The sequence below is a fragment of the Baudoinia panamericana genome (genome assembly GCF_000338955.1).
Source record: "Baudoinia panamericana UAMH 10762 unplaced genomic scaffold BAUCOscaffold_8, whole genome shotgun sequence".
In the NCBI taxonomy this organism is placed as follows: domain Eukaryota; kingdom Fungi; phylum Ascomycota; class Dothideomycetes; order Mycosphaerellales; family Teratosphaeriaceae; genus Baudoinia; species Baudoinia panamericana.
In genome coordinates, this window is record NW_006911264.1 from 821,496 (window position 1) to 849,140 (window position 27,645).

The following is a 27,645-nucleotide window of genomic DNA, read 5'->3' on the forward strand; positions in this document are numbered from 1 at the left end:
TGGATGATGCACTTTGCGCGTGATGATCATCGGCACACGAAAGCAGGGTTGACTCCACGCTCACGCTCAAGCTTTCGTCATGAGCCAGCCGTGTTAAGTAAAACAACCCGCATCAAGCATTGTAAGCTACGCCAAGTACCTCTGTCACCCAGCACCGTTATCTCTCACACTTAACTTTTCTCCCCAATCCATCAAACAACCAAGTGAAGCACCAACATGTCGAACCTCCCAACCGACGGTCCCGCCAGCGAGTGGAAGCCCCAGGGCTCCGGCCCTCACCCCACCCTTGCCGGCAACATGTTTGACCCTGGCGTCAAGGCCGATGGCAAGCTGGGCAGCACCGGCACCGGTGTTGGTGGCACCGACGAGCAGGCAATCAGGCAAGAGGGTCTCGAGCACATCAGATCCCACGTCGACTCACCGACGGGCGGCCAAACGCAGCCGCTCTCCTTCGGCTCACAGCAGACAGACGTCGAGCCGCGCAGCTCCGGTTCGGTATTGGGCAGCGGTCTGAGCAGTGGCTCCGGTAGTGTTATGCCAGCGAGCAACCCGGGCTACGATGACACTACTGGCGGAATCTCGCAGGGTAGCGGCGGTGTTAGTGGCTCCGCTCATGTTCATACTCCCGTACCCAATGAGAACACTACTGAGACCACAGGTGGATCACAGACTGTGGTGGGCACCGTCATGGGCTATCTCGGTCTAGGCGGCAACAAAGGAACCACGGATCCCGATGTCGAAACCAGGAATGCGGGTGCGGACGACCTCCGTGAGCTCGCGTCTCATGCTACATCCGGCGGCAGCACGGGCACGGGCACTGGTTCTGGTACTGGCACCAGCCGCGAGACCGATACTGCACCTACAACAGGTACAGGTATTGCTCCCAGCACCGGCACTGCTGGACCCGCCAGCGACTCCACTTCAAACACAACGGGATCAGATCCTATTCAGCGTAGCTCGGCACAGGCGCCAAAGCCAGCGGACAGCGATGTCACTACTGGCAACGAGCCGACCGATTCCGCCGACCCGACAACCAAGGACACGGCATTGACAGACAAGGAGCAGAAGACCGAAGCGAATAATGAGGCGCACGGCGGCGAGAAGGACAAGAGGAAGGAAGGCAACCGGTACAACGAGGATGCCATTCCGACTGCGGGTGGAGTGAAGTTGGGCCAGAAGCATTGGGGTGAGAGCCAAATTGTACCGGACAACCCGAAGCCGCAGCAGAGTGAGGGGGCCGTGAGCAGCAGCGCGGGTCAGCCTACCGGTATGTCTAGCTAATGTCTGCAATTGAGGGTGAGTCGATGCGCTAACGGTTGAATAGACCAAGTCCGCGACAACACGGCTAAGAACACTGGTGGCGCCGCTCCACCGACCGGTACTCACTCCGAGCATCACGAGAAGGAGGGGTTGGCCGACAAGCTCAGTCACTCACTTCACCTGGGCCACAACAAGAAGTAGTGGAAGATGTGAATGCATGATGAGGCAAGGCCGGAGAAGGGAACGCAGGGTGGTGGCTGTAACTGTGTTTCTGGCGCTCAATGAATGAGGCATGCAGTAGGTGAAAAGGTTCTGACGGTCCACGAGTACGATGCTTCCATAGTCGGAGCAATTGGAGTGTCCTCCATGGACTGTTCAGCAGCTCATGCTCATCATCCTCCTCTTCCCGCCTGCTGTGTCATCCTCATGCTATGGAGCTGCACTTTGAAGGTGCACCATTGCCGGAGTCTGCATGCGACTGCCCTGTGTTTGCTATGGCAAGGATCTATGCCAATGTAGCATTTTTGTTGATGAGAAGCTCCTTGATATGCGTGCGAAAAGGCACAGGCAGCACCACCAAGGCTTAAATGTTGAGGAAGTTACAATCGCTAGAAGGCGCACTTCTTCAGAAAACCACATTGCATCAGTAGTGTATCGCTGCAAGACCGCAAAGCAGTCACCACACTCACGCCATGAGCTCCGACGCGGAAAAGCCTCAACTCACCATAATGCTAACCGTGCCGCACAAAGCACCACGTACAACATCGCGATCCACCCCAGCCGGTAGCGCCATAGTCAACGCGCGCTGTTGCGGATCCCGAACCTCCACCCTACAAGCTTGGGTCACCACGAGCCGGGGCGTGTCTCGATCCTTAACCCTATAAGCCTGCCACTGCCTTCCATTGAGTGACATCCAGCAATTTGGGCACTTGTAGCTGGCCGAAATGCGGTCCGGAATTGGCGTTCTGAACCTCTACCCGTTGCAATGTGCGAATATTGCCTCTCTGTCCTGTGCTCCCACAGCCTTCGCCTTCACAAATCCCGCCTGCTGAGTCTGACGCGCGAAAGCCTTCGCCAGGTTGGGATGATCGCTCAGCAGAGACAGCGCCGATGCCGTCTTCCAAACCTTCACTGGTCAGAAGAATGCGGTGTGCCAGAAGCATCCCGGCCATGGCCTCCCGTAACTGCTTTACGTGTGCCCGATGGTGTGCCACCTCGATTGCCTCAAGCACTGCCGCAAGCGAGTGGGTCCGCTTTAGCCCAAGCTGAGCGACCGTGATCTTAGCAAGATTCTGGAATTTCTGAGTGCGGAGTGTCTGGAAACAGGTGACTTCGTATTTCTTTGCAAGTTGGTAAAACTTTTGACATGGAATACGGGGCCACGGCTGTGGGTATATGAGGTGGTACATATAGTGAATGAGAGCCTCAGCCTCGACCTCTTGCGGTGCATCTTCGACTAGATGGACGCGGCCTGTTTTCACTCCTGCGGATACTATGCAGAGTCAGCCCTCGTAGCGCAGGCCAACTGCATCATCATGGGTTCCCAACTCGCCTCTTCAATGCGTCAGCCACCAGCGCGGCCACTGGAGCTAACTCCGCTAATGCTTCCAAGTTGTCGACTGGGCAATCTTGCAAATTAGTTAAAGGGCTGGTGAGATTGATTATCCAGAAGTGTTCTGAGCGTTTGGCGGCACGAAGACAGGGTATTGCGCTGAAGGCTGATTATTGACTGAGAGTCTGGGATCGACGCCGAGACCATGATGCACCATGGCCCGGTCAATGGAGCCAGAACTATAGTCACGCGCAGGTGTAAAACAGTATGCATCATACTTCACCTACATCCACCCGTAAGCGCTCAGCCTCCGCACAATAAGACTTGGCCTCCTATCCGTGGTGACTTCAACTCCTGGTATTACATCAGTGCCGACATGCTTGATCATCTTCTTCAGGTCTTCCCTGCGCTTCTCCGCCTTGGTCTCCCGCCAGCCATCCATGAGCCCAGAGAAGATGCTGCCCTTTCTGCCTGGGCTCTCTGGCTCTTCAAGCCCAGCCTTACTCTCATTAAGAGGTTGAGCTGGTGTCTGTAAATGCGTGACTAAAGTATTGGCAGGCCGCTTAGGTAAGTTGACAGACGATCGCGATGAGTCGAAGGCATCTTTAGCTTGGTCAGACCATCCCAAGTGGAAATCTAGTGCTGGCTTAGGAGACGATGGGCTCGGGAGCAGATGCGATGAGTCGGGTGACGAAGGCTCATTGCTCGCCCTGCGCTTGTCGTGCGCTCGCCACCTACTTGTACCTGCTGGCTTCTTAAGCTTGTCAGCGTACAGGACGGCGCGACTGAGCATTCTTTCGCGAAGGCGCATGCTTGACTTGGTTGATGCCATGGACCCTGACTGCAAGGAGCTCATGGACCGTGAGCTTCGTAGAGACAATATATCAGGTGTGCCTTCGCTTGACCCAAGCCGCTCGCGTTCTGCAATGATGTCGGCTGCAAGCATAGGCTTATTTAGCACCTTTGAATCTGCCAGTGGGGAAGATCTGTTCGATACCGCGCTCCTCTTCGGCTTCCGTGACATCACATGCGGGTAGTATGCTGAGGCGCGGTTATCGTCAAGCTGTCGGATAGCCTTTGGCTTCGGGCGCTTGCTCACTGTTCGAGATTCGGTGACAGGCGGAGATACAGCGGACATTATACTGTCTGGCGGAGAAATTGGGATTGAACCGCTAGTACTGCAACGCATGTGTTGCGACTCCGGCGTGCCAAGACGTAGTGGGAGCGAGCCACGACTGCCGTTCGAGTGATAGTCGTCAGCATCGTGGTCTTCACCGTCATCCCTCAACATGAAAGGAGCGCCGGATTCGTCAGCATCTGGAAGTCTTGCAGCTGGCCGCGGATGGAACAACGGCTTGGGTACAAGCTTCATGTGCGTCCGAATATCGACGCTAGAGCCGCTGCCTTGTGATGCTGGAGAAGACTGGCGGTATTGCTCGCTGAGCACGGCGTGGTACTCCTGTGCTATCTTTTGAGCATCTGATACAATGTCATCGGACTTGTCACTCATGTCCGATGGTCGCCTCTGCTTCGGAAGGTAATGCTCGTATGACAGATTACGTGGACCGCGCGTCTTGGTACGTCCCCTACGCTCATCAGCATCTGCAAGGCCAAGAGCTTGCGCCGCCTTGGCTCGAGATTCTATCCGGTACTGCGCAAGTGGAGCCATCGGTTTCACCGGCTGATTGCCCACATGGAAGGTACCGGCGACGTCCGTAGACTCACCCAGCGGGCTTACGACCGCTGGATACGGATAGTCTGCACATGATGTAGGAGGAGGCGGCAATGTGGGAGACTTTACGAGTCGCTCTCGACCTTGACTGTCTACCAGCGTGGGAGCCTGGGGCAACCGTGGAGATCCCGACCCTCCTGCCACCACGTCTACGGAGGACAGGCGAAGAGGCTCCTGCGATCGAGACTTGCTCAGTGTTTGTGCACGGAGTTCTTCCGGTAGTAAGTGCACGGCGCCGGGAGCCTGCATGATCGCTTTTGCTTTCTCAAGTGAGACGGCCCGTAGGTGTTTCTGAGATATCTGCGCGATGCTCACTGGGGGAGGCAGCAAGACAGATGGTCTCAGCAGTGGCGGCGGAGACGGTGTGGGTACTCGGCTACCTGTCGTGGGCGGCGTGATGGTAACAGGGTTGTACGTCCGTGGTTCCAGGCCTGCTGGCTGAGCGGGCGTCTTCTGCAAGAGCTGCGAGGTGCTTGCGCTGTAAGCAACCGGCCTCAGTAGGAGATTCTGCTCCGCAAAGTCTGCGGTGCGCCAGGATGGTAAGCCTGGACGGTTCGGAGTCGGGTCATATTGGCTAGCGGTCCGGCTGTACACGCTTGAGGACCTCCTGGTAGACTGCGACGCGGCCGGTGAGGACCCGCTGTCGAGTGATGAGGGTCGTCGGGGTCGTAGTGGTGTTGGTGGCAGGGGTTTTAGCGGGTCAGGAGTCGGCGTGCGCCTCAGGAAGCTCTGGAAAGACGGTATTGCCATCTCCATGCCACTCAAAGAGGAGGACGAGGAAGAGCTCGCTGTGGCTAGAGTGGGTCGTTTGAGCGTTCCCGAAGGTTGCGGACTCGGCATTGTGCGATGCAGCGTACGCCGTATGGTTGGTGCGATGACGAGCAAAGTGTAGGATCTGGGATAGGGTCACCGGCAGACATGATGCGGCCAATCGCTACACTAAGACAAAGGAACCCATCGCGCAGAGACCCATTCTCGCCGCGCTGAGACAATGGGTGGCATCTCAGACAAAGACAACCTGGACGTCACGTCCGTATCCGGTGCTGACATTGGGCAGCTCACGTAGCTGCGAACACTTGGGAGCGCTGTGGTACACGGCAGCTTCAAAAAAGCACCTGCTGACATCGCGCAAATGGGTCACCCCGAGCTCGAGTTCTTCTACGTTGTTGCATCCGGAATTGTCGCGCCAGACTTCTCGAGCTCCTGCGGCCCTGGAGTTTGTGGGATATCTACTAGGACCGCAGGGTCACTTTGTCGCTCATGTATGAGTTGTGCGCGTTTCTGTGAGGAAGTCAGTACAAGTATGCTGTCGACGAGGACTACCGGCCTTGCCTCTCGGTCTTCAGAAGTCATGTCTTCAAGCGTATCCGCCCTTGAGTTCCGTCTGTGCTCTAGTGAGGAAGTTGGCGTGCTATCGAGCTCGACAGGCTCATTGTTGATCGGAGCGGCGGACAAAGTCAGCTCAGGTTTTACCAGGCGGACTGGCGACACAGGCTCGGCCGAAACGCTGGCCATAACTGTGACAAGCTCTGTAGCAAGACGGGGCAGTTTTGCTAATGCAAAGAACTTGCCGGGGACGTTGTAGACTGGATGCTGGCTTGGTACACTATCACGGAAAATGAACTTATGCGACTCGTCACGATGTCAAAGAAGCTGGCACATGAGCAGAGGGAGACAAGAATCTTAGGGATGCGATGAAGCAACCCGAATGCATGTGGGCAGGGGGTGAGATGCCAAGCGGGGCAAGCTTGCGGATTTGGTGCACGGCTGGGAAGGCAGGAAAGCATCTGAACATATGGTTACAAATTTCGTTGCAACCAAGCGAGTCAATAACCTCGACATAGCCATTTGGCAAACTGGCATGTTCATAGATGTACATTGATTCCATAGCCAACGCCTCTACATATGAGACAAATCTCGAGGCTCGCAGCAGATGTCGCTGCTTCTATGCATCAGACTCCTTGTCCTCCAAACCAGCTGCCTTCGACTCGGCAGTGTATCTGTCATCGTGCAGCTTAGCATTCTGGATAGCGCTTTGCAGCGCACTCGTTAAGTCGATGTGGAAGAACGGCCTGTTCATGCCCTGCACCACCGCAATCCTGTGGTCGGACGCCTCGCGGGCATATGCTCCACTCGCATTAATCTCCTTCTCAAGGCTATCCAAACTGGGGTCGCTTCCAGGTGTGCTGTTAACCTCCTGTACAGCGCTGAAAGAGCGTGCGGCCTCGACATCATTGCGTTGACGCCTCAGTTCCCGCCGCTCAGCGTCTTCTGCAGCAGCCGCAGCACTGTCAGGACCACCAATCTCAGCAACGCTGAAGATAGGCTTCCATCGTCCAAAGTCCGAGTCATCTGTAGGTGATGGGTAGCCGAAACCCGCAGATACAAGGGCACGCTTGGTCCACCTGTTGTTGATGCAAGCGAAGTGCCACTGCACACGGTCTGGCGCCGCATAGCGGTCCAACTGGTTTCGGACATCGATGAGATGCTGGGTTGATGTAAGATCCACGTTGTTGACGGAAGAGAAGTCCAAGATAATCGCCTTCAGTGTCGGCCTGTTATCTACAACATCGGTCTGCTTGTGCCACCGGCTAGGGCCAGGATCGTTCCACGGCCTGTCTCCCGGGCGAGCATACAGATGAGGGTCGGTGCGTTTGCACGTCTTCATGACCGTCTCGACCATGTAATCGAGGTAGTGATTGGCGTTGGGATAATTGTAGCCCTCGGAGAAGCGGTAGATGAAGACTCCTGGGTAGGGATGTTCGGCATGGATGTTAGGGTTCGAACCATCCTCGTGGTCAATCGGCAGGAAAATGTTCCTGACAGACTTATCGGGATCGTTTTCAGGTGACTTTTGCGCAACCGCAGTGATCCCTTCTTTCGTCTCAACGAGGTGATCGCCAATCACGGAGTGGACTTTGACCCTGCCCATGAAGCGACCCTTTGCCTTGAACATGCGGAAAATCAGGATCACGAACGAAAGGACGATGGTGACGTAAACGCCAGTTTCAATTGTGGTAAAGACCGTGACGATAACACCGGCGAAGAATACCACGACTTCGAGAGGCGAGATTTTCCAGAACTGGTACACAACATTCGGTGGGGTGATCAAATCGCCCACGGCGTGGATGATGACACCTGCCAGTGCGGCCTGAGGAATCCAGTAAAAGACTGCCGGCAATGCGTAAATGGCCAAAAGCACGACGACTGCAGTAATCATACCAGCAAGCGGCGTTCGCACACCAGCCTTGGATTTGATGGCGGTTCTTGAGAAAGAGCCAGTCGCAGGATAGGCGCCGAGGAAGGGAGCCAACAAATTCGTAACACCAATGGCAACCAACTCCTGAGACGGATCGATCTGATAATTGTTGACTCTGCCAAAGGACTTTGCGATGGAAATATGTTCGATCAGGAGGACAATAACTGTGGCAGGGAGCTCGCTGACGAATGATCGAATGATCGGAATGTCAATCTTTGGTACGCCGGCAGCTTGGAAGCCACGAGGCACGTGACCAAGAATCTTGAAGTGAGACCTTTTGGATGCAGGATTCCTGCCCGTCTTTCCGTAATGGCGGTTGACAAGCCAGCTGATCATTGTGTAGAGCAGGATGACGAAGACTGATCGTAGCGTGTTCAAGAAGAACCACATCTTGCGTCGGTTGGGCTGCCTCTTCGCCAGGAATTGGAAGACGAAGCGAATGGCGTACAACAGGAACAGTGACGTCAATCCTAGAGCGGCGTCCATCTTCGTCCGTGGCAGACCCTTCAGACTGTTAATAACAACCTTGTAGGTTGATGCGCGCGCTGAAAATCCGGTGATACCCATCAGGTTTGGGACCTGACCCACGCAAATGTTGATGGCGGATCCTGTTATGAATGCAGAAATTGACGCGAGTGAGATCAAGTCCACGATCCATCCCAGCCGTACGAGACCTAGAAAGCAGACAATCGCGCCAGATATGATGGCGAGTGCCGACGCTATGACAGGAGCTGGAATGTTGGGGTGAGCGTGTTGGGTTTTGGCAACAACGTTGCCGGTAACGGTGGACAAGACTGCGACGGGCTAGTAGCGATCATCAGCCTCTGAAAAACTTCGTTAGGGCAATATGAATACATACACCGATGGTGATATCTTTCGATGTCGCGAAGAACCAGTAGATCAAGACGCCCATGAACGATGAGTAGAGGCCGTATTGCACCGGTAGCAATGCAAGCTGAGCATACGCCATACCTTGTGGTACGACAATGGCACCAATGGTGATACCTTGTTGCGGTCAGCTGGTTTCGTTGACGATTTCGATTGTCACAACATACCAGCAACCAGATCGCCAGTCAACCACTGCAGGTTATACTTGCCAATCCATTTGACGAAGGGGAACAAATTTATGCCGTAGTGCATCATTTGCGAGCCGGTCGGGACGAGAGAACGAAGCCATTCGGCTGCTGTGGGCTCATGTTCGATGTAGCTATCTGCACTCTCCACCGAGTATACAGATTCACCTCGTGTCACTTTGTTGACGCCGGTCTCGTCGCGATAGTCGAGCTTGATCCCAAGAACGTGGGCCAAGCCTCGTCCGACCTTGTCCATGCTCGACATCCTGGCGGCAGGAGCAGATTGGGCCAGAGGGGAATGCGTTGGCTGGACAAGAGTTGTACAGGAATGACAAGCTCCACCCAAGCCCGGTGACTGAGAGGTAGAAGTACTGTGAGCGGACGCGCCACAAAAATTACGACAGTCTCAATGATCGAGGTTGATGCGGACAAGGCCTTCGATCTACGGGCCAAGCTGCAGGACCCTTTCCAGGCTGGGCCACACTTGGTCGTTGGCGAGCACGCGATACGCAAAAGCAAGCAGTCAAGCCACCAAAAGTATAACCCTCACGGGACAAGATCGTGGGGTGTTATGGAAATGCTGCAAGTTTGGAGGTCCAAGACGAATCCCGTACGGTCGGTTGAAAACTGTGTCAATGTCCTTGGGAATGAGGTCAACAGCGTAAGGGAGGAGATTCTGTCAACGGCAGATTCTTGACGTGATAGACGCAGAAAGGTTGTGACGGTATTGAAGGCGAATCAGACATGGTGAATATTGGCACTCAACGTAGACAGCTCGAGCGGGTGCGTTAGAATTACGCAGTAGTGGATCTTAGCCCAGGGTGTCGCGGATTGCTCGACGTAGGCTTGCGATGTCGTGATCAGTCTAGGAACGCAAGCGGAAAGGTTCCTAAGCACAAGCGACCGGGATTAGCGCTCGTCTCCAGATCAACCTCACCTCCATTCCAGCGCTATAACCCAATCAGCTGGGACATAGAAGGCGTGCTTTGCGCCCATTGAAGTGGCTTTCATTGTGCATTAAGCTTCGGGAGACGTTCTTCGTGCGTTCCAGGCATTATTATTGTGCGCTCCCTCAGACTTGGCCGTTTTCGAAGAATTTGCGCCTCGTAATAACGTGCTTGTGAAGTCCCTACACGTTGGTGTCGAGGGCATGTCGTTACTACTGAGGTTGCCCTCTCCAGGGTGCATTGGCCGCCCAATTTGTTTGGTCAGGTCTTCCCCGATGCCTTGGGTCTGTCCATACACAAAACGTGCAGAAATTGGCGCTTTGGGGCTATACTGGACATGGCGCTTCTAGACCCATGGATGCAGATATGCTGTGGGCACTGCAAGCCGTTTACGGAAGTAGATTGACCCGTGCAAGGCTCGTATGTGTAACCAAAGTGCTGCGTTGGGAGCATGACAGGTTGGCGAGTTTCGGAGGTCTGCATTTGCATGGGGCCCTGAGTGTGGCGCAGTAAGTGCTGCACGAACATCTTGGCTCCGCTTTCCAGCCACAGTTCGCGTCTCGTAACGTTCTATGTTCGAATACATCCAACTGTCAATAGCTAAGTACTACAAATACGTACTGCACGAGCAGACTGTTTGTGTACAACAACAAGCCGGCGGAAGACCTGAGTACGACGACTCGATCGGTGAACGTGAAGCACGGCGCTGTGTTTAACAACTCTCCCGAACCATGACACATCTCGACATCTTCCTCCAGAAAGGGCCCGCCAATGGCGACCTAGTCGCTGGCTTAGAGGAGCTACGACGTGTCGTCCTTCTCGATGGCATCCCCTCAAATAGTGATGGAATGGTCCGTTGCCAGTTAGCAACTTACTGCCTAATGCTGATGAGATTGCTAGTCTGAATTGCGCATGTACATCTGGATGATCTTGCTGAACGCCCCACCACTACAAACTGACACCTACTTGGATCTGGTCCGCCAGGGAGCGTCGCCTGCCTATGCGAAGATCCGAAATGACACCTTTCGAACGCTGACGACTGACCCCCTCTTCAGGCGGCGGGTTACGGAGAACAGTCTCACCCGCGTGCTGAACGCCATAGCATGGAAGCTGCACGACGCTAACGAGGCACGAGTGAATGGCTGGCTGTCCCCTCCCACTCTTGGCGTTCCCAAAAGTCTGGACGGCTCTGACAACATGTTCCAATCCCCTGCGTCGATCAGCACAAGACACACGCGAGGTTCTGTAACGGGAACCGAAGGCTCTGAGGCTGGCGGCGAGTCGACCGGGTCTGTGGGCTACGTGCAAGGTATGAATGTTCTCGCCGCCCCATTTCTGTATGCAGCCAAGAGCGAGGCCGAGGCCTTTGCTGCTTTCGACCGTTGCATCACTCATGAGTGCCCTGGCTATGTCCGCGGTAGTATGGACGGTGTGCACAAGGGTCTTGCCTTGGTGGACCATATCCTCGCTATCGTCGATCCAAAGCTGTCTGCGCATCTGCTCAGTAAGGGCATGAAGGCTGAAATCTACGCCTTTCCGAGCGTCCTCACATTATGCGCTTGCACGCCGCCATTACCGGAAGTGCTTCTTCTGTGGGACTTTCTGTTCGCCTACGGACCGCATCTAAACCTGTTATGCATTGTGGCGCAACTAGTCCTTGTACGGGACACCCTACTAAACAGCCCGAGGTATGTCGTGACTTGCACGAGAATTGCACAACGAGCAACGCTGACGATCCTGGACAGCCCGAAGCCCGACTTCAAGCCTTTGCGAGCCCGTAAAGTGATCGACTATACCGTCAATTTTGCTCGTAAGATCCCGGATGACATCTACACGCAGATGTTAGCGCATGCGAAATGAGTAGGCAGATCGCGCGGCAAACGCGCAACGGAAATCCGATTATGATGGGGCACGTAACTCGGAGTGCTTGCTATGGTCTGGTCAGTGCTCTTTCCGGCCAGGCCTCGACCCATCACGGCAATGGCACCATTTTAGCGTGCTTTCAGCCACTTCTCAAGAACGGACAGCGCAAGACCGGACATGCTTACAGACATTTCTAGACAACGCTGGAGGACAGGGCCTAAGGACCTGGACAGCATCGTTGCACTGCGCACAAGCAGCGGGAGGTACATGGTCGGTTGGTGATGTCTCCGCGGATAGCTGCTTCATGCGCCCATACGTCGAATATGCACCAACGGCAGCCATCCCCACTATCAACAGCTCCAGCACATTGGCGACATTGATGAATGATCATGCTCAACAGACGGCGCGCATTTTCTACGTTAGCCCGCCATTATCCTCTGGTGTTGACTAGCGGGAACTCCCAAAGTGGTCTCTCGTAAGTCAGGACTTCACAAAGCGGTTCCAAGCCTTGCTTAACGCTGTAGAGAAGCAGCCTGTCTTCCGGTACCGTCCGATGGCTTTCCGCATCGAGTGCATCATACCAATCGAGCGCTTGCCGATTTCCTGCATTGTTCATATCGTATGAGCTATCGATACATCTCGCAAATGTTCGCCTTCGACTCATCATGCTCGTTGAGCATCGTCTTGTGAGGCAGAAAGCGCTGCCATAGCCGACTCGACCAGGTGTGCGGCCGCTGCGAGTAGCAACGGCCATGCCCATCCGGCATAACCGTCTTTCGGCCTCGGCATTGCTCTAGAGCATCGCAGACGGTGAGGCTTACCTTCGGGTCTCGTCTGGTATCCAGAAGCTCGTGTGAGATGCTGGGTTGCCAGGGAACGTTGGTCAGCGCTTGACAGTGGCTGAGCTGCTTGTCGGATCCTTTCCGACTATAGGGCTTGCCGATGCCTTCGTACTTGGCTCGACCCGACTCGCTCCACATCTGGGCGATATGATGATGCTTCGGAGAGACGCTTGCGAACTGGAGACCCAGCAAGGCTTGGCGGAGAGCTGCCGGCACGCGCAATCATCGAAACCGATTGTCATTTGAAGTAGCGCATCTACTTGCAGTCCCTGTGTTCAACACGACGGGCCCAAGCACCCTTATTGGCACAGTGCGATGACACTTTCTTCGATCAATGTTGGTCCTCTTAGCAAACGTCGCCGCTGAGATGTCCAAGCTCCACCGCGCCGGCGGCTTATGTTTTTGCTTTGAAATTGCGGACCCCCTACCTGTTATACCGACAATGTCGACAAACCCACAACAATCAAGCTGCTTCCAGTGCAGGATAATACTGGTTCATAGCTGCGCGCGTGCAGCAGTCTGTTGTGACGAAGTGTCCTGCAGACTGATAAAGGAAGGTAAGTGGAGTGTCTATACTTCATATAGCGTTGGATCCGTACAAGAAATCAACGCTTTGCGACTCGATTCCATTCATCCGCATTCAACCATTCCATCCACTGAGTCCTATGTTTCAGGGCCGAAATCGTAGCCCATAATCGATCTGTCCGCGACTGGACGCCAGCGAGGCCAGAGCCGTTATATTACATCTCGAGTCACTGCCGGCAATGGATGGACGCAGCATGTCCCACTTGTACGTCACTTAATCGACTGGTTCATCATGGGGATATCTAGGGAGCATGCGTGGGTATGTGACACGGAAGGCTGATGGGTTGTCCGTGCTCATCTATTGGAACTTGCATCTGATTGCGCTGAACGACAACGGTGCTCGTGTACAGGCATCTATAGCAGCAAAGGATGATATCAGCCAGGCTGTTGGTGTGCCCGAGGATACTACGTTGGCAGGAATGCATGTTGAGCGAGGTGCATGTGTTAGATCTCATTTATATCTTCAAACAGGCCTTAAAGGCAGTGATTGTGTTGCTTCCCAACGCCGGTAAGTGGACTTTGGGACTGCTGCTGAGTCGACTAAGCGCAGCTTATGGTTGTATTTATGTTAGTAATGTCAGGGTGCCAAGAGGCTGTCACCGAGAGTATGTAGAGAGGTGGCGTTGCGGTTGAAACGTGACCTCACGTGGCGGAGAGTTCAGGGCTGCAGACGGTGGGGTGTTTGTGCATTTCCTACCAGCTACTCATCAACTTCCATCCACACACCTCTTCTGCAAAGCACTGTGCCACTCGCATACATGCATTCGTAACTCTTCCATATCCACCTCGAATATGCACCAACTCCCCCGTGCCCTCCGACTCCGGCAACAGCCCACCCTCCTTCACAACACCCTCCGCCATCGTAACTTCAGCAAAACGACACGACGGCGGCAACCCCAACTCCTCTACAAGCCCTCCGGCGAACCCGTCCGCTACCAAGCCGTCCGCTTTCAACCCGGACCTTTCTTCACATGGCGCCGCGCAGCCACCATCGGCGTGTATAGCGGCATAGCCTACGCCTACCTCAACCTCATCTTCCGCTACCTCGATGTCGAGATCGAATACCTCGATGATGACGAAGCCGAGCAAGATGATGCGCCGAGAGAAGGACACGAGGTTGCGGCGGAAGAAGAGGAAGGGCCATTCTACGCGGAAGAAGGCAGTACCTTCATACCCTTGACGTGGGCTACTCAGATGCCGCGAACATTCTACAAGGGTAGCGATGCGGAGTGGCAAGAGTTTGTGAAAGTCGCAAAGGACAAACCGCGGCAAAAGCGTATACAGGATGAACTTGTCCAGGTTGTGTTCACGGGTTCCACGCAGCATCCTCTCATAGCACGCCAAGTCGGTCCAGAAGCGAAGATAGGCAAGTATTGGCTCGACATTTCCTTTCCAGACGGCCCTCCGCAGGAATACGAGCGCAGTGGGTTGGAGCTTGGCGAAGGATTCGTGGCATGGAGTCGGCAGAAAGTCAGTGCTGAGAACCAGTGGCGGATGATGCGGGCTCTGTGGCCTCGAGCGGCATTCGAGAGTCTGTGGATGACGGGGAAGGTGTTGGTGGGGATACAGTATAGGAGGGCGAAGCAGGCTTTAGGATGGGAGGGCAAGGATCCCTTAAGTCCGGAAGAGAGGTACAGACAGGCGATGGAGATGATGCAGAAGCAGCGCGCAGTGGGAGGGGAGAGGAAGGAGGTGGGTGGGACGCAGAGTGCGCCCGATGGCACGCCGGTGGTGACGAGTGGAGGTGAGGCGCCTTTACTGCCCTCTTCCTCGCCGAGTAAGGTTGGGAATGCGAATGACAAAAGGCTGCCTTGGATGGTCAATGTGCCGATGCCTTCGAACAGTGGCTCGCCCGGCACGGACATACCTATCGCCATGCACGTGTTCTCCCATACACTCTCGAAACAGTGGAACCCGAAGAAGATGGAGCCGCCTCGAGGCACGTTCGTCGTGCAAGGTTTGGTGGAGGTGAGAGGGAAGAAAGGCAGGATGTTGTTCGACGTGCAGAGCTGTTATGATCCTAAGGCGGGCAAGTACGTGGCGGTTAATGCTGCGGTAAGGAATTACAAGAGGTGGAATCAGGCTCCGAAAGGAGGACCATGATACGGCTGTCTTTTGCTACGTATTGTCCTTTGAGCGAGTCTAAGCGTTCTGAGCGTCGCATGGCGCTTTAGCGGCATTGCTTTCGAGCGGCTACCATCTATCGTTTGTGCTAGTAGCGGGCATCATCTACTTCTCCGTCTCCTCCTGCCTCCCGGCTCCCTCTCTGACGCCTTCGGCTTTCACTTCCGGACTTTGTAGCTTCACCTCCTCAACGTTAACCCCTTCCGCCTGCATTCTCGCCTCTATCTCGCGACACCGCCTGGCAAGATCAGTAATGTGTTTATCGCCGCTCTCCGGACTGAGCTCGTTCAACGCAGTTTCCAGCTGGTAAAGATAGTCCTTGTTTTCGCCACTGGGGCCTCGAGAGCGAATGATATGTTCAGCCAGCGCCTGCGGATCCTGCGAACCGAGGAATTGCGGGTTGTCTGGAAGTCCAATGTAGACTAGACAGTCGATCTGCTTCCGGCTGACACCGTTGGACTGCGCGGAGCTGGCCTTGGTGAAGGGCGTATATTGGATACTATACCCGTTTATTTCGCGAATGTCGAGATAGTTCTTCACCTCGGCGACATGCTGGGGCGGTATCCGGTATGCTGCTCCCCAAACTCTGGGCGGGGCGAGGGCGTGGTGGTCGGTTAGAGTTTCCCAGTGTTTCCGGTCGATCAGGGTTACAACGCGGCCGGGCGCTGCGGGTGTACCGCGGTGGTCTTCGCTGTAGAGAACGTTAGGCTCTTGGCAAAAACGGGATTTGAGGAGACACTGCTTACCTAGCCTATTGCAAATCGCCACTTCAGCTTATGTCTCTCGCGATGGTGGCCCGTGCATGCCGTACCTGCCAAAAGCGGCGAACGTAGCCTTCAATGTAGCCGGGAACACGGAGATCTGAGGAGCTACTCAACAATGGCCATGGACAACACAAAGTTGCAAAATATGTGAGTTACCGTAATGCGGAGGAGGCTTCCAGATCAGCGAGCTTTGTCACTTGGACGTTAGCCTGGTACTAGCGATCTTATTGCCTATCAAAACTGACCCATAACCAAAAAGCCACAGCCCCTCTGACTCTGGCGTCGTCATGTTAAGACGTAGATCGTGGTGCGATGTCTGAAGGTACAAGACATTGACTTGATTTGGTGACGAAGGAGAGGAGCATTGAGTGGCCTCAGGCTTCCTCAAATGGACTACAAGAGTATCTGGCGCATCTCACGATTGATCCTGCGTCAGCCTAGAAATCGCCACGAGCATTACAACACTGACGGTCCTTGTTGACCCAGGCGGTGCCGGCCACACTACCAGATCTTCAAGCCTCGATGGACCTGGTAATCGGGCGTTGTCACTTCAAGCTGCTTGCAGTACAGCGGACATTTAAGCGCCAAGCAATCTAGTAACACGTTTCCAAACTACCGACTGCTCCCAACAGGAGCCATCCGTCATTTCGAAGCGTCCATCGGGCGATGCAGCTTACTGTACATTATCGCCATCAACAACTGCTCCGCAAGACGTTGTCCTGAAGTTCGCCTTGCATGGAGCCGGCGGTGCTATGGCAGCGCAGCTGTGCGGCACAGCTGATGCTGAAACACTGGGTAAGCCATGTTTGCCTCTTTTCGCGCCAGACGACGCTGAAGGATTTGTAGCGCGTCAGTACACAATGCTCCCAAAGGCAGCGGTCTCTTACGCATACGCCTCAATGATCACTTCTTTCCCGCAGGTGCAGCCACAAGGTGCCGCTAAGGCAACGTGAATCTATTTTGAAGCTTTTCAGACCTGCTTGCAGGAGGCAATGGCACAGAGGTGCCAGCTTGCCGCAGTTCCGTCGTTTCAAGATCGCTGTATATGTAGGTTTTGGTGTCGTCCTGAGTAGAGCGCTAATTGCTACCTTGCTGGTTGACTGGTTGAGGTCGCTACTTGGTCAACGGTCTGCATCATCCGCCTCCTGAGTCCCAGCAAGGTTGGACTCTGGTAGCTATAAGAGTCCGAGACCGTCGGTTCAATCCTTTGTTCGCCATTGCATACTCTGCTGTCCTTGGTTGCTACCACGCACAGCCGAAAATCCTTGCAGTACCAGCAGTACAGCTTCCCTCCTCCCACGCAAGGTCCCAGTGCTTCCAGCAGAACACGTGGCAGCACTTCTGTCCATTCCCAACTACAGGTCATGACAATGCCAAACGACGCAAACGCACTGAACCAGTTGTTGTCCTCGGACCAGGCCGACCTACTCAATGCCATTGATCGGTTGCGAGACCATGGTTTGCAACGCGAGCTCGACCTACCGCAGCTCATTGTCTGTGGCAACCAGTCTGCTGGCAAGAGCTCTGTCTTGGAGGCTATTTCGCGTGTACGCTTCCCTGCTGGCGACAAATGTGTGACTCGATTTGCCCTAGAAATTGTGCTTCGTCGAGCACCAGCGGAGAGCATGAGAGTGAGCCTTGTAGCTGCTAATGATAAGGACAAAGACTACGTCAGTGCTTTCGACGCCGAACTGCCAAAGCTTGAGGATTTCGCAGATGTTGTTGCCAAAGCATCCGAACACCTGCTCGCTTCCCGTGCAGTGGATGAACCAAGTGGTTATTCCAAGCACAAGCTGCGGGTTGAAATCTCCGGACCGAAGCAAATCAATGTCACGCTTGTGGACCTTCCTGGACTCATCCAGGCTACGTCTAGCGAGCAAGGCGACGGCGATATTGCGCTCGTACAATCTATCAGTGAGCGCTATATGCAGAGCCCGAAGTCGATCATTCTTGCAGTAATGGAGGCGCCGGTAGACGCTGAAACCCAACCAATTTTCCAACTCGCCCGCCGTGTCGACCCCAAAGGTGAGCGTACCCTTGGTATCTTGACAAAGCCAGATCGCCTTGAGCTCGGCAAAGAAGGACGCATCTTACGTCTAATCCGCAATGAAGACATTCCACTTGCTCTTGGCTGGCATGTTGTCAAAAACCGCGAGCATGCTAAGCGTGACGTTTCGCCTGAAAAGCGCGATGCGCTAGAGCAGGACTTTTTCAGCTCGGCACCGTGGATGTCTCTCCCTCCGGACTTGTGCGGTGTGACGACTCTTCGAACGAAGCTTGCCCGCACACTTCATCAGAGTGTTGCAAGAAGCTTGCCCAAGCTTATTGAAGACGTAGAAGGCCACATAAAGAAGAGCGATCAGATTGCGCAGAAGCTCGGCAGTCCGCGACCAGACTATCGCCAACAGCTTACATTCCTAGGCGCGATACAACAGCGCGTCTCCAAGCTTGTCAACGAAGGCCTGAAAGCGGAGTACGACGATGTATTCTTCTCAGACATGGGAGCGCTTTCGGGCCAGTGCAAGCCTTTGCGCAAGAGGCTTCGATACTTGACGGACATATTCGCCGAAGATATGCAGCAACATGGCATGCGCTATCCAGTGAACGTTGCGGAAGACCCAGGGCGCCAAGCCCACGCTTCCAATAAGCTCCCTGGCTCATCCGCCATCACTAAGCTGGAACGTGGAGACAAGACTATACCTTTGGATGAGGCATCTTATATCATGGCCCTCGAAGCGTTCATACAGGACAACAAAGGCCTTGAGCTGGACGGTCATTACTCGCCATCGCTTGTCGGCAAGTTACTGCTTGTTCAGACATCGCCTTGGGAGACGATCACTGAGCGCTATATTCATGACTGCTGGCTCGCAGTCGAAGACTTTTTCCTCCTCGTTCTCGACGACTGCACTAGTAAGCACACAGCATCGGCGATCCAGGATAATCTCACCAAAGACAAGATGGAGACGGCTCGTGTCCAGCTCGACTACAAGGTGCAAGAGCTTTTAGCACCCTCCCGCACAAACACTCCGATAACGAAGAATCCTATGTACCTCGCGCGGGAGAGAGCTATACTCGGCAAGACTCACGAGTGGGGTGTCAACAGCAACGACAGTGCACAAACGGGAGTCGTGCAGCTTCGGGCCCAGGTGCAGGCGTTGTACGATGTAAGCACATGACTACTGTCCGGAACATGCTCGCAAGACTAACTTCGCTAAGGTCGTGTTGAGTACTTTCGTGGATAATGTATTAGTGCTTGCTGTGGAGAATTGTCTTGTCCGGAGTTTGCAAAGCTGGCTCACAACAAACGACGTGTTGGGCATCGATGAGAAAACTCTGCATGCTGTCACAGCGGAGCCAGCACATGTTGTGCAGCTACGCGAACACAACTCTACGCTGCTCGACACGCTCAGGGAAGTACGGCTGGTCTTTAAGAAGGCCGCCCCGTATTCAGGTATGTGACGGTGCGCCTTAGTCACGAGATTGGTATGCCAACTGCTGATTGTGGTCTCCGTAGCCGTAAGACCCGCGCTGTCTTTTACGCAGGCGCCGTCTGTGTCTCCTTTAGATGCCGATACCGTAGATGACCGTCCATTCGTAGGTGCCGAAGACAAGTCCAGAGTCAACTTCGTACCTGCTGCAGCGGTTCAGGAGTTTTCAGCATCACGACTGCCAGCTACGACTAGCTCACAACAGTCAGCCACCCAACTTAACGCTAATGGACACACAAGTCGCCAGCCATCTTCCGCCCCCGGGCTTGTCTTTCCGTCTGGACCCACCAACTTCACTGCCCATCCGTTTGCCGACTTCCTCTCAGGTAATTCAAAGGAATTCGGATACGGGAATGTGCCATCCAACCGGTCGAACTTCTTCGATCAGAATTTAGATGATGCAAGGCGCTCTGAATCTGAAGGCGTGCATTCCTCGAAATCGCTGTCTGGCACTCCACGCTCGGGGAATGGAAGGGAGCCTGCCACCCCAGATAATCAGCATAGACGCTAAGCTATCTTCAAACGCATATTCCATCAAAGCTGCAGCAAAGACACTACAGAATGCAGCTAAGAACGGCGGCAAGCGGCTGGCGGCAGAAGTCACACCAAACCGAGACAGATGTTGTGTGGCGGAGTAACGCTTCCTACAGGCGATCTGCAGCTCATGCTTTTACATTCATCACGTTGTAGCGGATGTCCATGCATGAAGACAGCTTTCTGCCTACACGTAGAATTGGGGAGACGGTACTCTGGATATGGAGTTAGGGCGTGTCGTGGGTCTTCAGAAGTGTTCGCACCCGGACTTGCGGCGTCATAGATTGAGTTGTACAATCTACCTAAGCGTGCTTTCCTTTCTCGGAGTGGAATGGCCCATGCGGCCTAGAAGCTTGTCTCGGGAGCTTCCGACACATTGTAACCTCATATGTCACAGACCCCAAATACTTCACTTCTTAAGCACTCCCGCCGCACCTTCCGACTCTGCAAACTGAAGATAAGCTTGAGCATCATCGTCTGTCCGCACGGATACCGATCGCGGGAGGCGGTCATGTCGGTCAAGGCGGATCTTAGCATCCAGCATCAGAGCGTTCGAGCGCAAACGGCTATTTGAACTTCTTCGGGCTTTCGCACGGGACCTTGTCTGAGCCGAACTCCTGAAAAATGTGACTGTGACCGAGGCTCTCCCAACTATCAGATTGACCAGGTCTACCTTCGCGCCACCATCATGCAGGCTCTGTTGGTGAAGCTGCTGCACGTCAATCGTCAATTCAGCCGCGAGTATCAGAAGCTTGCCTGCAAGCATGCACGGCTGGTTGTCCAAAACAACGGGATTCTCCGCGTGGAACGACTGCAGGTGACTGGCTGTATGCCAATGATTGTGCAGACCGCTGTTGTATCTCTTCACGTTGGACCCCACGAACGGCGAACGGGCGCAGACGATGCCGATGCGCTCACCGACCTGTTTGGTGAAGTCCGCATGGCGTTGCCGCACCTCAAGCGGTTGAACGTTGTGCTTCGCGTAGAGCAAGGCACACCAACCAGTATGAAACTGCGTGAAGTGTGGTTCGAAGGCGCAAGCTCCGAAGGCGAAATCTCGAGGGATGAAAGTTCCGAAGGCGAAAGCCCCAAGCACGAAAGCTCTGAACGCGCAAGCTTGAGGCACAAAATTTCGGAGAAATGAAAGCTCGGTGGTTAAGGTCAGAAACGAGAGGCTTCGATGAACGTGGACCAAGGTCAATGGCTGGGTCACACCAGGCTGGAGCCTCGATACGGGCGCAAATTGACGCCGTTATGCTTGCAACATGCCGTCAGCAGCCTCTCCAGTGCAAAGGATTGCTGGAGCGCACCTGATGCAGCTTTGGTACACGACGGATCCGTATCCGCAACGACATTTGCGTGTGTGCTTCTATTGACCAAGCAACCTCCAGATTTCCAGTCATAGCGAGACAAATGCTTTGACTATGTCGATGTGGTCCCACTGTGGCCGGGAGTGGTCGCTGCAGCACTGATCGACACAGTCGTAGGAACTGAGCTGTATCATGGGCACGCTGAAGGCAATAAGGATATTGAAATGGGGACTTTTGGTAGTATGTCCTTTGCGGGTGCGGTACGGCCACCACTGCCGGCAAGGTACAATGTAGCAAAGAAAATCACTTCGAAAACTTGCTTGCGACCAATAGTTCGTGTCTACTATGACCATCATGTTCAACCGGGGCTCGATCAATTGCGTGTTGGTATCGTGAATCATCCATATAATAGAACACATGGACGGAGACGCGAGAGCGCTCGACTTGGGACCCAGCTTACTTGCTATTACGGATGGGTAGAGATATTGCGAATCTGCGGTCAGCCACCGGTGAGTCTTCGAGCGCTGCACTTCGAACTCGTTGTACATATAGTCATCAAGCCTTTGCTGGCTGCAGGCTCTAGGTTCAGGTCCACGTCGGGGTTCAGGTCCAGACCATCGTGCCTTGCGTCACCTGTCTACTGCAACTCCGTGCCGCCGCCGCTCTGGGCTCTCCAGAAGCCGATGACCTGCAGAAGTCTGTCTTTTAGGGTTCGGCCGAAATGTGTCTCTACCTACCCCGCCATTGCTGACAAGAACACGTGCAGTCCACGTTGTGCCTGCAGATTTTCCCTACTCCTCAGGTGTCTGTTGAAGATGTCAAGTTTGGCCGTGTCCTGGTGAACATTGAACAAGGCGTTATTATGTGGTCAGGAAGCCTTCGGACTTTCCTCGCGGATCGAGATGGCATCCTCCTGCAGCCACCGCATCATGTCCGCCTCGGTCTACTTGTCCGCGAGTCAGCGCATTGCTCGCGTGAACGCCGCTCTAATCCTTTAGCCGACAAGGCGGCGTCTGTAAGCTCCAGTCTCCGCACACGGCGCCTCCGCCTCCTGCAGATCGGGTGCTTGACCTTCTTCTGCGCCGCAAGCATCGCTGCGATCCCCGCTTAGCATGTCAAATGCTACCCTGGTCACTCTCAGGTAGGTTCTAATTACCTATTCATCTCGCCCTCAGACGACATCCATACCTGAAGCTTTCACTCCATATACCGGTATTGCACCCTTTTATCGATCAGTCTCCCCGCAATACACGCACAGTCACCTTAGAAGACTCGGCCTATAATAGCAATCCATTCGATGATCATCGTATGGATTGACGGTGGTGTTGCGGCGCATACACTACATCTGGAGGCACAGGCGTGAGCGCACAGCAATATGTCATTCTTTGGGAAGTTCAAGCCCGGGTCCGCGCAGGCATCGAACGCCGCACACGCAACAGCGGCGAAGAAAGATCCGAATGCGCCGCAACCAACGTCTCTAGAGAAGCACCTGGCAGATGTGACGGGGCCGACCCGATTAGACGGCAGTGACAAGTTCTTCGGTTTTGAGAACTACGGCTCTACATGGTACGCTCGACTATGCCTTGCCCGCTTTGAGATCGTTCTTCGGCGAGGAGCTGATAACAGGTATGTGACAGTTATTGTAATTCGATAATACAGTGTCTTTACTATTCGGCGCCTTTCCGAGAACACGTGCTCAACTTCCCATCCAAACCTTTCCTTGACAGCTTGGCCGACCGAGTCGCGGCCAATGACCAACATACCAATGGCGGCCCAGTGCGACCACAGTCCTCTTCCACAACACCATACCCTAACCTCGCCTCGCCTGCTCGGAAGCAAGCACCGCCCACATCCCCCGGCGGCGCAAAGCCTGAAGAGAGCAAAGATTCGCCGGAGTACAGGAAGAAGATGGCACTCGCAGCCGGGCCAGTGCTGGAGATGACACGCGACAACTCGCAGAAGTATGGCATGGACGAGTCGCTGTTCACTTCACTCAAGGACATCTTCGAGGCCATCCTGAACAATCCGTCGCGCATAGGTGTTGTGAGTCCGCACAAATTTCTGGAGATTCTGCGGCGAGAGAACGAGATGTTCCGATCTGCAATGCACCAGGATGCGCATGAGTTCCTGAATCTCCTACTCAACCAAGTCGTGGACAACGTGGAATCATTTTCAAGGCAGCATCCTGCACTCACGCAGCAACCGCATGCCAATGGCGCTGCTCCAGAGAAAGGCTTAGCAGCTGCTATGTCTGCTGCTGTCGCCAATGCACACCGGCGCGGGATACAGCAAGATCAGGATGCGCATTGGGTGCACGACCTCTTCGAAGGGACCCTAACATCCGAGACGCGATGTCTGACGTGCGAGAACACATCACAGCGAGATGAGGCGTTCCTTGACCTTTCGGTCGACTTGAGCCCGCATACGTCCGTGACTTCATGCTTGCGAAAGTTCTCGGAAGAAGAAATGCTTTGTGAGCGCAACAAATTCCACTGCGACAACTGCGGTGGCCTGCAAGAAGCGGAGAAGAGGATGAAGATTAAACGATTGCCGCGCATTCTGGCCTTGCATTTGAAGCGTTTCAAGTATACCGAGGATTTGCAGCGGTTGCAAAAGCTGTTTCACCGGGTGGTGTATCCGTTCCATTTGCGACTGTTCAACACAACCGAGGACGCCGAGGATCCGGACCGGTTATATGAGCTGTATGCCGTGGTCGTGCATATAGGCGGTGGACCTTACCATGGGCATTACGTGAGCATCATCAAGACGCAGGATCGAGGGTGGCTGTTGTTTGATGATGAGCTGGTCGAGCCGGTAAGCAGAGACTATGTGCTCAGCTTCTTCGGTGGAGACCCGGTGCCGGGTGTGCAGGATGCGAGACAGCTTGCCTGCGCGTATGTGCTCTTCTACCAAGAAACGACTTTAGAGGCCGTGCTCAAGGAGCAGGAAGCGGACGGCCACCTCGACCAAGTCAATACCCGGGTTTCCGATGCCGAGACGGCCAAGGACAGCATGTCGCCCACCAAGGCCGAGCTCCTGCGGCAGACGCAGACAGTCGCAACACCCTTACACGAGGAGATGGAAGACCTGGAGCCGGTCGCTCATGCTCTCACCGCCCCTGACATGGGCCACTCTCCCGCGCCACCCGTGCGTCCGCACTTCGAGCATATGCCCACAACCCCGGCCCTATCTCCCATCATGCCCTCGAAGAGCAAGAAGGAGCTTAAGGCGGAGGCGAAACAGCGGAAAGTGGAGGAGAAGGAGAAAGAAAAGGCGGAACAGGCGCGAAGGAAGGAAGCGAGCGAGAAGCGCATCGCGGCGTGGAAGAAGCAAGATGAGGACTATAAGCGCGTACTGGAAGAAAGCAAGCAGACGGCGGTGGAGGAGATGAAGAAGCGAGGGGAGGAGCCTGCGCCTGCAAGCGCGGGCGAGAAGAGTGGAGCTGCTGCTGCGGGCGGGCTGGCGAGGTTTAGGCATGGGAGTGTGAGTCTGAGAGGCAAGCCGAAGTTGTTTGGTAAGGACAAGGAGACGAATGGAGGGGAGAAGACTCCTTCTGCGTCATTGCAGAGGCAGGCGACGGTTAGTGGGACGGTGCGGGAGAGGGCGGACGATGCGACGACGGAAGAGAAGAAGATGAAGAATCGGTTTAGTCTGGGGAGGAAGAAGTCGCAGGGTTTGCCGTGAGAAGGGGTCTTCTCTGCTTGTCGTACTGTCGTCAAGCAATGCTTGTTACAGGTGGCGCATATGTTTGGCAAGGTTCACGTTGGCGGCATCATGATTGGAGTGGCGTAGCGTGGCGTTGTGGGGTCTTGATGGGCATCCGAGTGTGCTCGCAAAAGGGTGACGCTCATCATATCTTACCCTCTTCTGTTCAAGCTGCCCGAACGGCGTGTGATGCGGCGGGCGAAGGGCAGATACTATGTAGATCTACAGAAGCGGTTAAGGCTCGAGTCATGGGCTCCCATGACATGCTTGTTTGCTGCCCTCGCTGCTGCGCCCGCCCAGCCAAGACATACCTCACCGGTCTGCAACCACTCGTTAGCCCCTCACTCACTAGGTACACTCAGGAAAGCAGCGGTGATACACTTCGACCCTACAGTCACGCCCATCCTGCACAAAGGATTGTTATACCCTACACTCACTCCGACTCCGCCACGAGACTTCAGTATTAGACCGTTCGAACCAAAACCCCCTCACCACGGTACTTGCCCATTACGTAGACAGTACCCCTCGAGGCACGACCATCTTGTGATCGCATAGACTTTGGGACGATCGAGAGGCCTTTCGTAATCGGCAAAACTCTCCGCACGCGCGCGGATTGCGCATCCTCGTATATTCTAGAAAGCCGGCATTAAGCGTAAGCGCAGGATCGACTGATCCCGGCGCTGTCATGGCGTACAATCGTGGCGGATACAACCCGGATGCGCTGCCTGCGTGAGTCGGCTACCTCTCACTTCCTCGTCTTTGCGTGCTGAGCGACGTTGTGAATGACGGCTTATTCCTACGGACCCAACCGGCTGACCCGCTACGGCTACAGACATGCAGAGCCGGAGCAAGCGGCGCAGTTGTTGAACAGTCAGCCTTCGACTCCGAGTACGGGTGCTGGGCCCATGCCACCACGACAGCATAGTGGATCAGTCACGTCGAACTACAACAAACCCACCCCTCCGCCGCCACAGCAGATGCAGAACCTGAGACCGCAAGATGATCGATATGGCGGCGGGCGGCCACCACCACCATCGCAAGGACAAGGATATGGGTCGCAAGGAGGACCAGTACCGGGTGCATACTCCCACGGCCCGCCACCGCCACCACCACAGGGTCAGGGCTACAACGACTACGGCCGCCAGCAACAACACGGACCACGCTACAACGATGCCTACAATCAGCCTCAGTCGCCTCGATATGAGAACAGTCAGGGTCCACGCTACGGCAATAACCAAGCCGCGCCACCACCCCGGAACACCTACGGACTAACCTCGCCGCCTCCACCCGCCAACTACGGCTACGGCCCACCGCCCCAAGGCCATCACAACCGCCCACCAATACCTGACCACCAACGTCCACCTACAACCGCCCCACCTCCTCCACGAGACGGCAACGACCGAGATGCACTTTGGCCGATTTTCCTACAGGTAGACAAAGATCGCTCCGGCCAGCTATCCGAAGAAGAACTGCGCCGGGCGCTGGTGAACGGCGATTACACCGCCTTTGACCCTCATACAATTAAAATGATGATCCGCATGTTCGACACCGATCGATCGGGGACCATCAACTTCGACGAGTTTTGCGGACTCTGGGGCTTCCTCGCTGCCTGGAGGGCGCTGTTCGATCGCTTCGATGTGGACCGGAGCGGTAATATCAGTCTACGAGAGTTCGAGGATGCGTTAGTAGCATTCGGGTACAGATTGAGTCCGCAGTTTGTCGGGCTGTTGTTCAGCACGTACGCCAAGTCGCATAGCAGAGGAAGAGGCGATGAACGGGAGAGGCAGGGAGTGCTATCGTTTGACCTTTTCGTGCAAGCTTGCATCAGTCTGAAGCGCATGACGGACGTGTTTAAGAAGTACGATTCGGATCGGGATGGGTATATCACTTTAAGCTTGTAAGTTGTGAAAGAGTGTGCACTGACTATGGTTGTCTTGCTGACAGTGCTCGTAGTGAGGAGTTTTTGACCGGTGCGCAGAACCTTTTCCTGTTCAACTCCATTTCGGCGACCACTGATACCGGGCTGTACTAGAGATTATACGGCAGAGATGATAACGATTAACATCATGGACAACACAATATGCAGTTATACGACCGCAGCAGTCTGTCATGGAACAAGCCCCCGATGAGCCCCGTACCGCTACAATGGCAGAGATCCATCCATGGAGCTCGTCAAGAACGAGAGAGCAGCCAGCTTCCGAGTCGGCTTGCGGTGGTGGACAGCGGATGGTATCATTACAGGTATCGAAGGGCATAGCGGGACACGGGGGGGGCGGCTCGAGACGAGACGGTGATGAGGCTGAAGGAGTATGATGCGGACGGTTGGATGTATGGGATATGTTGGGTATCCTGTTGGGCGAATGCTTCGGCACAGAGGTAGGACATGCGGGTCCTGTCGAGGCGGTGGGACAGGCCAGAGCTATGTAGCGAAGGCAAAAGGCGGCGCGCTTCGTCGAAGGAAACTGAGGTCGATCTCGATTTTGCGAGATTATTCTGACAACTCTAAACCATTATTGTTCGAGCATGTACCGTAGTGTTGCATGATAGTCTATGTCGCGACAGCACCACCTCCAGCCTACCGCAACGTTCACGTGACAGGCGGCCCAA

General features: G+C 54.7%; 15 protein-coding genes across 15 annotated transcripts; 10 read left to right on the top strand and 5 right to left on the bottom strand.

Moving 5' to 3' along the window:
• Positions 1-33: 33 nt before the first annotated feature.
• Positions 34-1,659, top strand: BAUCODRAFT_534401 (uncharacterized protein). Its single transcript, XM_007679637.1, has one exon. The coding sequence runs from the start codon at positions 217-219 to the stop codon at positions 1,279-1,281; it is 1,065 nt and encodes a 354-aa protein (XP_007677827.1). The 5' UTR covers positions 34-216; the 3' UTR covers positions 1,282-1,659.
• Positions 1,660-2,647: 988 nt separating this feature from the next.
• On the bottom strand, positions 2,648-5,530 carry BAUCODRAFT_534884 (uncharacterized protein). Its single transcript, XM_007679638.1, has 3 exons — positions 3,100-5,530; positions 2,813-2,879; positions 2,648-2,743 (listed from the first exon to the last, which is right to left on the bottom strand). The coding sequence occupies exons 1-2, from the start codon at positions 5,382-5,384 to the stop codon at positions 2,825-2,827; spliced, it is 2,340 nt and encodes a 779-aa protein (XP_007677828.1). The 5' UTR covers positions 5,385-5,530; the 3' UTR covers positions 2,648-2,743; positions 2,813-2,824.
• Positions 5,531-5,702: 172 nt separating this feature from the next.
• Positions 5,703-6,059, bottom strand: BAUCODRAFT_149308 (uncharacterized protein; the record flags this gene model as incomplete). The annotated part of the gene is made up of 1 exon (XM_007679639.1): positions 5,703-6,059. The coding sequence occupies one exon, from the start codon at positions 6,057-6,059 to the stop codon at positions 5,703-5,705; it is 357 nt and encodes a 118-aa protein (XP_007677829.1).
• A 430-nt stretch (positions 6,060-6,489) lies between these two features.
• BAUCODRAFT_72750 (uncharacterized protein) lies at positions 6,490-9,141 on the bottom strand (the record flags this gene model as incomplete). Its single annotated transcript, XM_007679399.1, has 3 exons — positions 6,490-8,607; positions 8,663-8,808; positions 8,859-9,141. 3 exons carry the CDS (start codon positions 9,139-9,141, stop codon positions 6,490-6,492), a joined length of 2,547 nt encoding a protein of 848 aa, XP_007677589.1.
• A 1,413-nt stretch (positions 9,142-10,554) lies between these two features.
• On the top strand, positions 10,555-11,683 carry BAUCODRAFT_123766 (uncharacterized protein; the record flags this gene model as incomplete). The annotated part of the gene is made up of 3 exons (XM_007679640.1): positions 10,555-10,674; positions 10,724-11,511; positions 11,569-11,683. The coding sequence occupies 3 exons, from the start codon at positions 10,555-10,557 to the stop codon at positions 11,681-11,683; spliced, it is 1,023 nt and encodes a 340-aa protein (XP_007677830.1).
• A 629-nt stretch (positions 11,684-12,312) lies between these two features.
• BAUCODRAFT_123767 (uncharacterized protein) lies at positions 12,313-12,666 on the bottom strand (the record flags this gene model as incomplete). The annotated part of the gene is made up of 1 exon (XM_007679641.1): positions 12,313-12,666. One exon carries the CDS (start codon positions 12,664-12,666, stop codon positions 12,313-12,315), a length of 354 nt encoding a protein of 117 aa, XP_007677831.1.
• BAUCODRAFT_534851 (uncharacterized protein) lies at positions 12,655-13,349 on the top strand. Its single transcript, XM_007679642.1, has one exon. It carries the CDS (start codon positions 12,863-12,865, stop codon positions 13,214-13,216), a length of 354 nt encoding a protein of 117 aa, XP_007677832.1. The 5' UTR covers positions 12,655-12,862; the 3' UTR covers positions 13,217-13,349.
• Positions 13,350-13,839: 490 nt separating this feature from the next.
• Positions 13,840-15,216, top strand: BAUCODRAFT_110743 (uncharacterized protein; the record flags this gene model as incomplete). Its single annotated transcript, XM_007679643.1, has 1 exon — positions 13,840-15,216. Exon 1 carries the CDS (start codon positions 13,906-13,908, stop codon positions 15,214-15,216), a length of 1,311 nt encoding a protein of 436 aa, XP_007677833.1. The 5' UTR covers positions 13,840-13,905.
• Positions 15,167-16,521, bottom strand: BAUCODRAFT_535917 (uncharacterized protein). The gene is made up of 5 exons (XM_007679644.1): positions 16,247-16,521; positions 16,158-16,189; positions 16,049-16,098; positions 15,984-15,988; positions 15,167-15,928 (listed from the first exon to the last, which is right to left on the bottom strand). Exons 1-5 carry the CDS (start codon positions 16,288-16,290, stop codon positions 15,343-15,345), a joined length of 717 nt encoding a protein of 238 aa, XP_007677834.1. The 5' UTR covers positions 16,291-16,521; the 3' UTR covers positions 15,167-15,342.
• Positions 16,522-17,371: 850 nt separating this feature from the next.
• On the top strand, positions 17,372-20,000 carry BAUCODRAFT_123770 (uncharacterized protein; the record flags this gene model as incomplete). The annotated part of the gene is made up of 3 exons (XM_007679645.1): positions 17,372-19,165; positions 19,218-19,452; positions 19,516-20,000. 3 exons carry the CDS (start codon positions 17,372-17,374, stop codon positions 19,998-20,000), a joined length of 2,514 nt encoding a protein of 837 aa, XP_007677835.1.
• A 419-nt stretch (positions 20,001-20,419) lies between these two features.
• BAUCODRAFT_535860 (uncharacterized protein) lies at positions 20,420-21,362 on the top strand. The gene has a single exon (XM_007679646.1). The coding sequence runs from the start codon at positions 20,712-20,714 to the stop codon at positions 21,165-21,167; it is 456 nt and encodes a 151-aa protein (XP_007677836.1). The 5' UTR covers positions 20,420-20,711; the 3' UTR covers positions 21,168-21,362.
• On the top strand, positions 21,363-22,218 carry BAUCODRAFT_535861 (uncharacterized protein). The gene has a single exon (XM_007679647.1). The coding sequence runs from the start codon at positions 21,558-21,560 to the stop codon at positions 22,173-22,175; it is 618 nt and encodes a 205-aa protein (XP_007677837.1). The 5' UTR covers positions 21,363-21,557; the 3' UTR covers positions 22,176-22,218.
• A 490-nt stretch (positions 22,219-22,708) lies between these two features.
• BAUCODRAFT_72138 (uncharacterized protein) lies at positions 22,709-25,017 on the top strand (the record flags this gene model as incomplete). Its single annotated transcript, XM_007679351.1, has 3 exons — positions 22,709-22,899; positions 22,971-24,890; positions 24,936-25,017. The coding sequence occupies 3 exons, from the start codon at positions 22,709-22,711 to the stop codon at positions 25,015-25,017; spliced, it is 2,193 nt and encodes a 730-aa protein (XP_007677541.1).
• Positions 25,018-25,723: 706 nt separating this feature from the next.
• BAUCODRAFT_72802 (uncharacterized protein) lies at positions 25,724-27,070 on the top strand (the record flags this gene model as incomplete). Its single annotated transcript, XM_007679406.1, has 4 exons — positions 25,724-25,767; positions 25,871-26,108; positions 26,223-26,935; positions 26,992-27,070. 4 exons carry the CDS (start codon positions 25,724-25,726, stop codon positions 27,068-27,070), a joined length of 1,074 nt encoding a protein of 357 aa, XP_007677596.1.
• On the top strand, positions 27,070-27,539 carry BAUCODRAFT_35302 (uncharacterized protein). Its single transcript, XM_007679261.1, has one exon. It carries the CDS (start codon positions 27,148-27,150, stop codon positions 27,349-27,351), a length of 204 nt encoding a protein of 67 aa, XP_007677451.1. The 5' UTR covers positions 27,070-27,147; the 3' UTR covers positions 27,352-27,539.
• Positions 27,540-27,645: the final 106 nt, after the last annotated feature.

What these genes read in the sequence shown, in the direction of transcription:
- BAUCODRAFT_534401 (XM_007679637.1), top strand. Translation starts at nt 217, where the DNA reads ATGTCGAACCTCCCAACCGACGGTCCCGCCAGCGAGTGGAAGCCCCAG.
- BAUCODRAFT_534884 (XM_007679638.1), bottom strand. Translation starts at nt 5,384, where the DNA reads ATGCCGAGTCCGCAACCTTCGGGAACGCTCAAACGACCCACTCTAGCC. An exon ending in CTGAGCGCTTACGGGTGGAT is followed by an intron (nt 2,880 to 3,099) that starts GTAGGTGAAGTA and finishes AAGATTGCCCAG; the next exon opens with TCGACAACTTGGAAGCATTA.
- BAUCODRAFT_534851 (XM_007679642.1), top strand. Translation starts at nt 12,863, where the DNA reads ATGTTGGTCCTCTTAGCAAACGTCGCCGCTGAGATGTCCAAGCTCCAC.
- BAUCODRAFT_535917 (XM_007679644.1), bottom strand. Translation starts at nt 16,290, where the DNA reads ATGACGACGCCAGAGTCAGAGGGGCTGTGGCTTTTTGGTTATGG. An exon ending in CTGTGGCTTTTTGGTTATGG is followed by an intron (nt 16,190 to 16,246) that starts GTCAGTTTTGAT and finishes CAAGTGACAAAG; the next exon opens with CTCGCTGATCTGGAAGCCTC. An exon ending in GAAGCCTCCTCCGCATTACG is followed by an intron (nt 16,099 to 16,157) that starts GTAACTCACATA and finishes GTAGCTCCTCAG; the next exon opens with ATCTCCGTGTTCCCGGCTAC.
- BAUCODRAFT_535860 (XM_007679646.1), top strand. Translation starts at nt 20,712, where the DNA reads ATGCAGGCTCTGTTGGTGAAGCTGCTGCACGTCAATCGTCAATTCAGC.
- BAUCODRAFT_535861 (XM_007679647.1), top strand. Translation starts at nt 21,558, where the DNA reads ATGGGGACTTTTGGTAGTATGTCCTTTGCGGGTGCGGTACGGCCACCA.
- BAUCODRAFT_35302 (XM_007679261.1), top strand. Translation starts at nt 27,148, where the DNA reads ATGGAACAAGCCCCCGATGAGCCCCGTACCGCTACAATGGCAGAGATC.